The 13,739-nt window shown below is 34.2% G+C and overlaps 3 protein-coding genes across 4 annotated transcripts; 2 read left to right on the top strand and 1 right to left on the bottom strand.

The window, feature by feature from the left end:
* Positions 3,065-4,140, top strand: LOC104730426. Its single transcript, XM_019233767.1, has one exon. The coding sequence runs from the start codon at positions 3,130-3,132 to the stop codon at positions 3,841-3,843; it is 714 nt and encodes a 237-aa protein (XP_019089312.1). The 5' UTR covers positions 3,065-3,129; the 3' UTR covers positions 3,844-4,140.
* Positions 8,729-9,909, top strand: LOC104730425 (probable 3-hydroxyisobutyrate dehydrogenase-like 1, mitochondrial). The gene has a single exon (XM_010449587.2). It carries the CDS (start codon positions 8,759-8,761, stop codon positions 9,773-9,775), a length of 1,017 nt encoding a protein of 338 aa, XP_010447889.1. The 5' UTR covers positions 8,729-8,758; the 3' UTR covers positions 9,776-9,909.
* LOC104730424 (hexokinase-1) lies at positions 9,962-12,889 on the bottom strand. Of its 2 annotated transcripts, none has more exons than XM_010449585.2 (8): positions 12,771-12,878; positions 12,332-12,638; positions 11,746-11,896; positions 11,463-11,645; positions 11,301-11,375; positions 10,972-11,226; positions 10,757-10,887; positions 9,962-10,673 (listed from the first exon to the last, which is right to left on the bottom strand). In XM_010449585.2, exons 2-8 carry the CDS (start codon positions 12,601-12,603, stop codon positions 10,250-10,252), a joined length of 1,491 nt encoding a protein of 496 aa, XP_010447887.1. In that variant the 5' UTR covers positions 12,604-12,638; positions 12,771-12,878; the 3' UTR covers positions 9,962-10,249. The 2 variants fall into 2 exon arrangements, with proteins under 2 accessions (XP_010447887.1, XP_010447888.1); XM_010449586.2 differs by having other exon boundaries at positions 10,229-10,673; positions 12,789-12,889.

Here is a 13,739-nt window from a genome sequence, read left to right as displayed (position 1 = left end):
GTGGAATTGAACTAATTAACAAAGAAAAGTCGAATTGAAAAACCAAAACATTATATACCAAAAAAAAAAACATATACTATAGTCTATATATGATTGATATATACTTTCTCTTTTGTGGATCATATTATTGAGGAACATAATATAGTGGATAATGGGATTTATCCATAACACCCGATCCAACAACAAATTATTATATTGATCAAATAGATAACATTATTATGTAGAACGATGACAAAATTTAAAACACCATTACTTCACAGAAAATACAGAATCTTTCCACCCAATAAAAGCAGACCAACAATAAAAGAGAACAAAAGCAAAGAACTCAACGTTTAATTTAAAGACTACAATACTTTCAGATAAGAAATAAATTATATATCATATACCACAAATCATGATATATACATAAATAGCTTATGGAATTTCCATATTAATAGCTTAGTTAATGGACACGCACAGGTGGCTATAATTGGCTTAGATGCCTTCACGTCTAAGCTCTAATGTTCATGGCCCATTTCTAAAGCTCCTTTTATGAAAACTCCGAAAATGAAACATTATTAAAATAATAGTAATGATTAATAACATAATAATTAAAGTTTTAAAACGTACAAATTAAAACAAAATTAATAAAAAACAAAGAGTGCATGGTTTTCTCTTTTTGATAAAAAGAAAACTAGCAAAGACTAGTTTTCAAACCAAGGATTATAGAAAAAAAAATAGCAAGTTAGAAATTTATTTAGCCTTATGGATGTGATCAGATATAGATTATGTATATGGTTAGAAAAATGGTTTTGTGAAGGAAATGGTCCAAATGGAATTGGAGTGTCGTTTTCGCCAATAATTAGTTTTATAGTTAAAAACTGCATGTCCCTTCCACGTAATATTCGTCCCTCCCGACGCACACGGGATGTCGTTTTCGATTCAGTTTTGTGGCTACTGGCTACTATGGTAGTACGTAGTACTATCACCTAAAGCAAAATTCATGGGTCTAGGAAAAAGTTTCACAGTAAGATAGAAAGCAAAACGCCTAGATTATTGTTCGAAGACCTAGGTATTTCATACTGAATATATTTAGATGACATTTTTCAAGGTGACTTTTTACAAATGGAATATAGCATGTCATGAGACTATTCATTATATCGTGTGTGATCGAAATTTTTTAACTGTTATAGAACTTATGGCTAAGGTTGTACCATTTTTATCTTGACTAATCAATCAAGGACATTAGATTAGATATATCATAATCTAAAACGGGACAAATGAAAAGTGGTACAAATCTTTGACGGCCTTATTCAATTTTATTTGCACCATAATTTTTAGGTGTTGCTCTCCGAACGAAGAGTAAAAATATCTCTTCAGTTCGGTTTCGACAGTCTTGGTTCATAAATGGTTTTAGGTGTTGGTCAATTGTTGATTTCTTCTTTTTTTGAAAGATTGTTTTCTACCATGTGAAGATATATGCACTAGGTAATGAGTTTGAAGTTTGAGGGCGGTAGAAATTATATTCATTCGNTTGAAGTTTGAACTCTGCGGTAGAAGTTATATTCATTCGCAAAGCTGACCCAAACTTCTATATGAAAAAAGATATGGACCAACAAACGTTAGTAGATTTATTAAGGAAGAAGAAAAAACGTTAGTAGATTTATCAAAAACTTTGAAAATAGACTAAAAGGCCTTTTGGTTAGAGCTTGTGGTTATTAGTGTAGATTCCATTTGAAGGTATAAGATATTATTTTAAAATTATTAATTTCTGAGGGGGTCCAGTTGTGAAGTAACACGTATAAAAATTTCTAAACGACAACAAAGTAAATGTTAATCGCCACGTACGAAGATGACATTTCCTTGAATTTGTTGGATCGCCTTAGTGGCTACGGCAACGGTCTAAATTTGCTATCAACTTTTAAGACATGACTCAACTAATATATCCAATTAGTTTATAGAAAGTCTTGAAGAACATATACACACTTAGGGACAATCTAATCATAGTTAATGTTGTATTTGATTTGATCTGGACGTGATGTTATAATCGCAATATCTTTAGAGTATCTTAGTGAAATCAGGTTATCTTTTAGTTTTTCTTAATATATATTTCAAAATGTTTGCTTTTCTGTTACCAAAACATTATATATCTATACATTTATAATTTCAAAATGATTAACGTATGTATGAAGAAAGACACATTAACTTTCTTTTTTTCTGTTTGTTAACTCCAGGTGACATGTTTGGCTTTTATATCATATATATACATTCCTAAGTTCAAACACAGCATGCAAATACATCTTGTATATAAGCAAGTGTTAATACTATAAAGAATATATATTCATTGGTTTCCGACCATGTTATAACTTATATCAGTGGTACCAAAGCTGAACAGTTAAATTCCATTTCGACATATCGACTTGCATGTCTAGAACTGCAATACATAATTCAAAAATCTAACTCGTACGAACGCGTAACATTTCTAGTTCTTGAACTATACGTGGGTTTCTAATTATTGACTAAATATTTGTATTTGTTAACAGTAGTCTTAGTGGTAATAAAACAAAAATCTTGAGAAAACGATATATTTTCTTTAATTCTGAACCAAAAACTGTAAAATTATATTATTTTATCATAAGCAAAACTCATTAACCCGCAAGTCGAAATCTCCGTAAATCAGCCTGACAAATTCGGCTCTCATGACAAGCTCACGAATGATATTTGGTTTACTTAATTCTTACACTATATATATGATTATTATCATTATTCTATATAAGTCACTTTTGAAACATCCTAACCACCATGGCTACAGTTCGGTTGCTTACTCTAGAGTTAAAGCTCCTTTTGTTCTAAATTTCGTTTCCATCATCTAACGGTTAGATATGTATATATGTGTTATGATTTGTGGATAGCTTAGTTCTAATATAAAAAATGGNAAAAAATAAAAAAAAAAGGAAGAAATAAAGCAATTAAATCATACAAAGAAGACTTCTTCTCTTCTTCTTTTTTGCCATACGTACAAAGAAGTCTTCTTTGTTGGCGACTACTCCAACCTCTTAATAAGAAAGAAATATCTTTTTCCCTAAAGTTGTGGTTTTAGGCTAGTTCTCTTTAGAAATTTTTTTTTATTTTAAAAATATCCTTTTACATATGTATTATTTTCCTTATCCTTTAAATACCCTCTACTCACTCCCTCCAATGACAATCCAATCTTACAAGAGTGAGACGACAAGCAAAAGAAGAAGAACCAAAAAAAAAAACATATTCTCTCCAAAAGAAAATATAGTAAAAATGGAAGCTTCTGCACCAAAAAGAGGCTTATACATGGAAATGGAACAGAACGCTCAAGTCGCAGCCAAAAGGCTTTGGAAGATCGTCCGCATCGTCTTCTGCGTTTTAAAAACCGGTACAGTCAAAAGCAAGCTCATGCTTGACTTAAACCTAATGCTTAAGAGAGGCAACAAAGCCATCACTAGCCTCCGTCGCCGATCTAGCTCCACCGGCGGTTCTGACGTCAACTCCTCCACACGGGTCCGTGACTACGACCCTTTAGCCTTTATGTGCAAACGCAAACGCCGCGTCCACGGCGGTTATGACAACGAAGACGCTGCGGTGGAGGCAGCGGTTAAGAAGGTTTTTGAGCTGTTGGGAGATAATGATACGAAGACGGGAGCGGCGGCAGCGCTCAGAGAGTCACCGTTGATGATGTCTCCGGCGGTGAGACAGCTTAGGGTGACGGATTCACCGTTCCCGTTGGAAGACGGTGGAGATCACGATCATGTGGTGGATAAAGCCGCGGAAGAGTTTATAAAGAAGTTTTATATAAGAACCTTCAGCTGCAAAAGAAGATGGCTAACACGTTAGAGTCGCCGTACCACGACGGATGGGTTAGATGATCCGAGCCGAGCGTTTAGTGGCCAACGCATTTTGTGCGGGTTAAATTGCTAAAGAAAACATAAGGCCACATTTGAGAATACTTGAATACATGTATAAATATTGGGGTTGGGACGGTGTCGGTGAGTCGGTGATTTACAAGTTTTTCTTAGATATATTTTCATTTGAATGTTGAATACTTGAATACATGTTGATGAAACATGGCTGCTATATGTACATATTTTCCTATCTTAATGAGAAGAATCTATATAGGTGAATTTGTTAATATATCCATAGGTAACAACTAACTTCGGAAAATTTCACAAAATATAATTATATAAATAAGATTAATTAATTTTAAGACTTGATATGTTAGCGGATCCGCAAACACTCAAAATTTTACAAGTTAAGAGAAACAAAAAGTAGAGAAGATAATAGTACGTATAAGATACAATGTCGCTCTCAAGGTTGTTCACGGACCAACCATAACGTTTCGTGCAATTTAATTCCGGTCATATTATATATATGCAAATTGCAGGCGTCAACAACGTCTTTCTCAAGAATTTACTCATACATCCAAGACGTTGTTATTTGGAATGCAGTCTTAAATTATTTTGGCGATTCATAAATATGGACTATGACCCTATGAGGTTAATATGTACGTATTCCTAACCAGCCACGTTAAACGACATCCTCATATATAAAATAAAAGGAGTTAGTGCACGGAGGATCATTAAAAAAATCAATACATAGGACAAATATAAATCACAATCAGTATCAAATGTTGCCGTCCCAATATCTTTGGACTTTACATATGATAAAAAAGTATGCACGAAACGAAGATTTAGACAATATAAAACAATACTCATCGTTCTATATTCAAAAACACAACCAAAATAGATTATTGATCGGAACATATATGAATAGTTTATTCCCGTAACATACGACCAAGGTTTATATGTATTCTTTCGTCAAATCATTCGACAAGTCAAGTCATGCTCGTTGTTAACAGAAACACCAAAACTTTTTTAGCTTCACCTTCGCAACAACGGAATTTACCTTCGCAACCACATGAGTCTTCGTAGCCAATTGCGGAGGTTCGCCTATTTCTATACTTCTCCTTGTAAGCTCCTCCACCGAATCACCGACGGCCACTTCCGAGTGAGCTGATTCTTGGGATTGTTCCACTGCTTTAATTTGGATGATACATATAAATTTACAACAATAAGCATTGTACTATAGATCATGACTAATATAATATATAGAGAAATATTCTTACAATGTTGAGGTTGTGCTTTAGGACAATTTCCGAAAACCCACAAATATCTCAAGATGATAGAGACAGAGAGAACAACTACGGAGATCCATATACCCCATTCCAAAACCAAATACTCGATCAAACCCCAAACCCAATCCATATCTTTCTTATTCTCCCTTTTCAATTTCGGTTAAAACGTTTACCTTTCTTCTAACAAAACATATAAAGTTTAAACATCTACCATTAGCACATGCTTGCCTTGTTAAATGCTGCTATATTGAATTCCCTTCATCATTTGCACGCTTTCGCCTCTTCAATAAACCAAGCTTAACCGAACCAAATCAATTTCGAGAGTATTACAAACGATGTCGTTAAAACAAAGACGAAAAAGTCCTCAGAAGAGACACGAAATTACGGTTTGTTACCACAACGTTCGATAACTACTAAAATCCATTGACCACCACAGAAACAATGCCACTGCCACCACTCCTCCGTCGATCTTTTTCTCCCTCCGTCGCTCAATGGCTTCCTCAGCAATCTCCTCTGATCCAATCACCCCATCAAACACCAAAATCGGATGTATCGAAACCGGAGTCATGGGCAGATCAATGTGCAGACACTTGATCAAAGCCGGGATACACCGTCAGTCTTCAACCGAACCATCTCCAAAGCTCAGACACTCATCGACATGGGTGCTAAACTCGCAGACTCACCAAACTTAGTCGCTGCTCAATCTAAACCGGGTGAACTTTCGAGACACGGGTGTTTAACCTTAATAATACAAAAATATATATATACTCACAAAGCTATAGGTTTAGCTTAACGAATCCGATTTTTACAGTTTTGGTTGAGCCTCTATATTTATAGCTAATAATACAAAAAAAAAAAAAAAAGTTATACTCTCAGAACTATATGTTTAGCTTAATGAATCCGATTTTTACGGCTGAGTCTCTATATTTATAGCTTAAAATCTAAAAAAAATCGTTATAATTATCTTTAACATTTTAATATTTTAAAAAATAGAATTTTTTTTCAAATGTATATTCGTAATATTTTCTAATATTTATTTTCAATTTTCTTAAAGAGAGATATTGTATATAAATATATATTAAATTTCTGATTTTGTAAAACAATTTTCATTTTTTTTTAATTTTAAAAAGTTATTAAAGGATAAAAAAGGCCAAAATTATTTTTCATTAATGGCAAAAAAGTAATTTTAGGTCTGAGAATGTGGTGCGTTTGTGCATGTAAAATAAGCAAGAAAAACTTAAAGGTTTTAATTTTAGGGGTAAATTTCATTAAGGATAATTAGGAGAAGTTGATTTTTTTGAGAGTTAACGTGAGCTCTCTCGACTTCTCGTTTAATATATTAGATTCCTTTTCAATTTCTTGGAAATCAATTATTTTCACTTCGTCTCACAATTTTATAGGTAAAAAAACATAACACACATATTTTTATTTTAGATAAGTTATTTATTTTACTATTAAAATCAGTCAAATGTTACCATATGAACACTTTGATTTTGCTCAAATTTTGGCAAAATTAGTTATTACTAATTACCATGTCTTTAAATATATGTGTTACCATGCTCATGTGTATGTGTATATATATCCTTAATCATGTAAGAAAAGTTTAGTACAAAGATTTAAGAATGAGAAAATATTTGGGGTTTTTTCTTTTTGTCCTCTTTTCTTTTGATTCTATAAATTCACAGTTGATTTCTCCTGGTTACGGGAGAACATTTGATCTCAAAATTGTAAATCAGCTTGAGTTTCACAAGAAACTAAAAGTGCAGTGCCTGGATAACAATGTTATTTTCCCAATAACCTATCTTAACATAGGCGAGAGTTTTCAATTTAAAGTTAAACTTTATCCACTTGTTTTGTATCAGTGTAACTTAGGCCTGGGCATTCGGTTAACCATTCGGTTTCGGTTCGGTTGTATTCGGTTTCGGTTATTTTGGATATAGTAATATAGTAACCACTTGGATATTTTTGAAATTTCGGTTCGGTTCGGTTCGGTTTCTTTCGGTTCGGTTTCGGTTTGGTTATTTAAATAAATAACCATAACTAACATAAATTATATTAACATTAACCAAATAAACCAAATATAACCAAAACTAACCGAATATAACCAAAATTAACCAAATATACAATAACAAAAATACAAAAAAGGGAAAAATATGGATTCAATTTTACAAAATAGTATTTAACTTTGTAAATTCAAAATAATAACATTTACATATATTGATTATTTAAAATATTTAATTGTTTTAAATCTAGAAATAATTTATATTTTAAGTTTATTTTATAGTTTTGCATAATATTAAGTATATAATATTTGATATCTTCTAGGTTTTCGGATATTTCGGTTAACCATTTAATTGTCGGTTCGGTTCGGTTCGGTTTCGGTTAGTTTGGATATAGATTTTTACTAACCATTCGGGTATTTGAAAAATTTCGGTTCGGTTCGGTTTGGTTTTTTTTGGTTCGGTTTCGGTCGGTTATTTGGTTATCGGTTATTTTGCCCAGCCCTAGTGTAACTTATGGCAGGTAAAAGCTAAATTTTAAAATTTATATTTTTTTTTTACATATTTTTAATTAGGGTTGTGTTTTTGTATTGTTGAAATATTTGAAGATTTTATAGAATAAATCTCTGTTTTTGATTTTCTTAGCTCATTCCAAAAAAAAATATTTTCATATGTAATATTAGAATTTTTCTTGATCATAAAAGGTTGACTGAATTTTTAAACAATTTTTGTTGGTTTGCTTTAATGCATTTGTTTTATATAGAATCTACTCAATTGATTGAAAAATTTAGTTGATTAAGATTAATTCAATTATTCACCCAATACATTGTTAAGTGTACAATAAAATTAAACATTTTTTTTCAGGGACCAAATTATAAACATCATGTGTTTTTTAACGCTTTATATACGTCTGGAGGTAAAATATACCCCAATGTGTATGTGTGGATTGCAAAAGAACAAGGAATATATGTCCGTCCCATACTTTTTATAACAGGGATGTATTTATGGAAGAGATGGGATACTCTAACAAAACAAAGAGAAATTGCTCCAGTCAATGAACTTACAAGTTAAGTCAATGCAATCAATTTTTGATTCATACATCTAATAAAATTATGAAAACTAATTACATGAATTATGTGCAATCTTGGTATTGTTGTATCTTGAGAATGATAATAAAGTTTTAGATTATGAGCTTTAACTTCAATTTGGCTAATTTCTGATATTATATGATGTAGTGTTCTTGTTTATAATGAATTTTTTAATTAATACAGCATGCAAAATTCGTAGTGTTTTTAAAAGAAGTATTAAATGTGATAAAAAGTCAAAATATTAAATACTAAAGAGACAATAATTTAAAGTTTGTAAAATTAAAAGAAATGTTAGACACACAAGAGGTTTAGGGAAAACGTTTACCATTAGTAGCTCATGCATGCAGCATGCCTTGTTAAATGCCATCAGGCCATTGATATAAACCAAGCTTAACCGAATCAAATCAATTTCGATTATAAACGACGTCGTTCAAACAAAGACGAAAAAGTCCTCAGAAGAGACACGAAATTACGGTCTGTTACCACAACGTTCGATAACTACTAAAATCCATCGACCACCACAGAAAACAATGCCACTGCCACCACCACTCCTCCGTCGATCTCTTTCTCCCTCCGTCTTCTCCACCTTCTTCCTCCGTCGCTCAATGGCTTCCTCAGCAATCTCCTCCGATCAAATCACCCCATCAAACACCAAAATCGGATGGATCGGAACCGGAGTCATGGGCAGATCAATGTGCGGACACTTGATCAAAGCAGGGTACACCGTCACAGTCTTCAACCGAACCATCTCCAAAGCTCAGACACTCATCGACATGGGCGCTAAACTCGCAGACTCACCAAACTCAGTCGCTGCTCAATCCGACGTCGTTTTCACCATCGTTGGTTACCCTTCCGATGTCCGTCACGTCCTCCTCGATCCAAAGTCCGGTGCTTTATCCGGTCTCAGTCAAGGAGGCGTACTCGTCGATATGACTACTTCAGAGCCTTCTTTAGCTGAGGAGATAGCTAAAGCTGCTTCCTTTAAGAACTGTTTCTCAGTAGACGCTCCTGTCTCAGGTGGAGACTTAGGAGCTAAGAATGCTAAGCTATCAATATTCGCCGGAGGTGATGAAACCACCGTGAAACGTTTAGATCCGTTGTTTTCGTTAATGGGTAGAGTCAACTTCATGGGAACAAGTGGGAAAGGTCAGTTTGCGAAATTGGCTAATCAGATTACTATTGCTTCGACTATGTTAGGGCTAGTGGAAGGGTTGATCTATGCTCATAAAGCTGGACTTGATGTTAAGAAGTTTCTCCAAGCGATCTCTACTGGTGCTGCTGGTTCAAAGTCTATAGATTTGTATGGAGATAGGATTCTGAGTAGGGATTTTGAACCAGGGTTTTATGTGAATCACTTTGTGAAAGATTTAGGGATTTGTTTGAATGAGTGTCAGAGGATGGGATTGGCTTTGCCTGGTTTAGCTCTTGCTCAACAGCTTTACTTGTCTCTTAAGGCACATGGTGAAGGTGATCTTGGTACTCAGGCTCTTATTTTGGCTCTTGAGCGTCTCAACAATGTCTCTGTTCAACCAATTGTTGTCTCTTGATTTTAGGTTCTGTTGCATTTTCTGATTTGTGTCTGTTGGAGATTTTATGTTGAAATCTGGACTTTTGTGTTACTGGAACATTATCTTATGTTGATCTGAATAAAAGAAATAATACACATAAAATTTCATTAGAACTTGGAAATTTAGGTTGAAGATTCATATACCTGTGTTATGTGCTTAATGATGTGGGGAAATGAAATCTCTCTATATGCTTTGAATTTTATGGTTTTTACAACATATCTGGTTATAAAATCCCAGAATCTGAAGAACTGGTCCTTTATTTTTTCAAGAACATGGAAACAAATAATTTCTCCCAAGTAAACTTATTTGCTACAAGCAAGAGAGTCTTGGGGGGAAGAGGAAACATAAAATGCTTCTTATGACGCCACAGACCCTAGCTTAGGCTTTTTTCTCTGATTTGCGAAAAGCTTTGTTAAAATTACCGAAAAAATGGCGCTCTCTTTGGGAAAGGTTTCAAGATTCTTCAAGGTAGAGAGAGTGAGAAGCTGCAAGAAGCGCAGCTCCAATACCTGATCCATCGTTAGAGTGAATGACCTCAATAGTTCCTGAAGCTTCATCTCCTAGTAACTCTTTTAGTGAGCTCTCCATACACTCACTAAACTGTTTGTAATGCTCAAACAAACCACCGTCCATGGCTATAACTGATTTCTGAACCTCCTCTTTGCTAGTAGTATCCCTTCCCAGCTTTTTCAGAATACCATAGATTCCAGCAGCAGAGAGACGTGCGCCTCGAGTAGCTATAATGTCGCAGAGACTGATCACAACTTTTCTCATTTTAAGAGAAGTTGTAGGGACCTCCAGTATATCCTTAATCTTGCTACCAACAATCTTCAAATCTGGAGAAGTGTCATTATGCATAGCTGACATGTGAGGAGTCCTGCAAAATGATTGAACTTTAGACAAACTCATTCCGCAAAAAGATGAAATACACAAACCACTCCGCAGAAGCTGAAACTGTACCTAATGATGAATGGTATCCTCAGCTTAGATGGGACGGTATCGCCAAAGAAAGCAGCTTCTTCAGCCATCTTTAGAAGAACTCTTCGCAAAATCTCTCCCAAGTACATACCCGAAATGATTTTCTCAAGAATCTGCAAAAGGACAAATCCACACATAGGATCTCATTTCTTGTGACAGCTCGTAGGTATTGCTATTTGTAACAACAAAACTCGTACCTGTTCGCCTGGATTCAGACTCTCAAAATCCAGGGTGTGATCAAACTCAGTTAATGGGAGATGTGAGGACCTGAAGTTACCCCACTCCATATTTATAACCATTTCCCCTGATTTTGGAAGCGGACCATGCCATTTGGGGATAGCCGTTGCACGCTCAACATAGGCTGCGTTAGTCCCAGTACCTAAAATAACAGCAGCGGCAACATCCGGGTTGTAGTATCTACCACCAGCTAGTGTTCCAACAGTATCATTAACCTGATAAAAGCAGTAAAAACAAATCAACCAGTGATTTTACTAGGGAGCATATAAGGCAATAATAGATAACTTACAAGTGCTGCAACTCGCATGTCAAGACCAACTCTTTCCATGGCCTTCTTAAGTGCTCCAACAACATCTTCTCCAACCTATTGCAACGATCAAACCAAGATCAGGGTAAAAAGGCGAAACTGATCATAATAAGAATACTAGTCGGAAGGGGGATCGAGCTTAACTGCTTCGTCAATGGAAAAGCCTTTTGTCCATTTGATGAGAGAACCAGAGGATAAAGAAGTCTGCCTAACAGGAAAGGAGAAAGTGAAACCTAACTCCCTCTGTCTACCTTCTGGAAGATGAAAGTCTTCGCCTTCTGTGGCGACAAACTTTGCAAGAGCCTCAGCGATAAAATTGAATAACTCCTGAACGATTCATAAAAGATACACAAAACCCCTTGTTACATATTATATAGATCATCCAATTAATAAACATGACAAGAGACTTAAAAAACAAGAAACTGACATCTGAACCACCAGTCATCAAATGGGGAGGTATCGAAACTTCTTCGAACTCTTGTTTAGCAACACGGTCTTGTTTCCCGCCAAGAAGCACACGCATAACACGGAAGTTTGTTCCACCTAGATCCAATGCATAAAAGAGACCCTTCTCATCCCTGCTTATATCAAAACGTTAAAAAGCTAAGACAATACCTCTTAACCTTACAACATGAAACTAGACCGTAACAAGATTAAGACGAAAATGAACTTGCAGCAAAAGTTGAACACAATGCCTTCTAGACATGTGACACCAATCAATCTCATTAATACACATAAGTTATTGAATTCTTCCAGAATCACAATCTTATCCACAAGAAAAAAAAACAAAAACAGAGCTAAGACAAATCAACAACATCAAGCTTCTTGTAATAATAATAATCCCAGTGGGACATGATCTCAGATTCCAAAAAAGATTCTTTCTGATACTGAAACTGTAGATCAAATCAGTATTGACCACAAACGATCCAAATACGACACAGTGAAATTGGAATCTCAAAATCTAATTTGGTAGCATTGCAAATGATAAAAGGGAAAAAGATTTCGAATTTTACCCAGAAGGAAGATTATCAACGTAGCTGATAAGCATCTTGAGTTTGCTACCACCGTCAGAAGCAAGACCAGCGTGCATCTCAACGGCCATAGCATCAGCGACTTGTCTAAGCTTCGAGATCGGAGTCGCACAGTCTTCCTCAAACGCCTTAAGGATCGCCGAAACACGTCCCCACTTACCAGAGCTCTGCATCCGTCTTCTAACAACCAAAACAGCCACCGCACAAACCGCCGCCGTGCACACAACCGTCGTTCCAACAGCTACTTTACCCATTTTGTTTTTCCGATTTTGGAATCAAACAAACGAATCTAATTAAAAAAAAAAAAAAAAAAAAAAATTCGGATTTTTAACAATGTTCTGATCGCAAGTAACGATTACAAAAAATGGGTAATTAAAAAGAAACAGAGAGAAGAAGAAGAAATAATCAAAAGTTCCGAAACCTAAGATGGATCTAATACCGATCTACTCGAGCTTGCTGGTTCGTCAAAAAAAAAAAACAGAACAGTGTAATCTCTCCTTTGTCCGTAAAGTATGGAAAAAAAAAAAAAAAACAAGAAAAAAAAAACTATGTAATAAGATATATATGTTTTTGGAATTACGAAATTATCCCTTTTGTCTAATTTGTTTTTTATCTTCTTTTTTTTTTCTCTACCTAAGTTTCTGGTAGAACCAATCATTCTCAAAACCTAATCAAACCACAAGATAAAAAAAAAAAACATTCTTTGTTTTAGATAAAAAGATTTACAGATGATTTATTATCCATAAATTGAATTATTAATCCAATCCTTTTAAAGATTAAGACAGATTGCAATATCAACATGCATATAGAAATAAATTAAATAGTCGTTCTTAACAAAAATCCCAAATGATTTAATATGAATTTGAGATATAGAAATAGAAATCAAGTATCTTACTTACGGAAAGCAATTAACTAATGGATATTTTAAATATATGACATTCCTTTTCAATTTCTTGGAAATCAATTATCCTCACTTCGATCTCACAATTTTATAGGTAAAAATAAAAAAAAACATAACACACATATTCTTATTTTAGATAAGTTACTTATTTTATTATTTAAATCAGTCAAATGTTACCATATGAACACTTTGACTTTGGCAATTAGTAATTACTAATTACCATATCTTTAGATATATTACTTAAAATATGTGTTTCCATGCTCATGTGTATGTGTATATATATCCTTAATCATGGAAGAAAAGCTTATTACAAAGTTTTAAGAATGGGGAAATATTTGGGTTTTTTTTTTTCTTCTTTTCCTTTGATTCTATAAATTCACAGTTGTTTCCTCTTAGTTACGGAAGAACATTTGATATCAAAATTGTAAATCAGCTTGAGTTTCACAAGAAACTAAAAGTGCAGTGCATGGGTAACAATGTTATTTTACC

The sequence above is a fragment of the Camelina sativa genome, chromosome 12 (genome assembly GCF_000633955.1).
Source record: "Camelina sativa cultivar DH55 chromosome 12, Cs, whole genome shotgun sequence".
NCBI lineage: Eukaryota > Viridiplantae > Streptophyta > Magnoliopsida > Brassicales > Brassicaceae > Camelina > Camelina sativa.
Note: the sequence above shows the minus strand (reverse complement) of the source record. Positions and strands in the feature narration are given on the sequence as shown.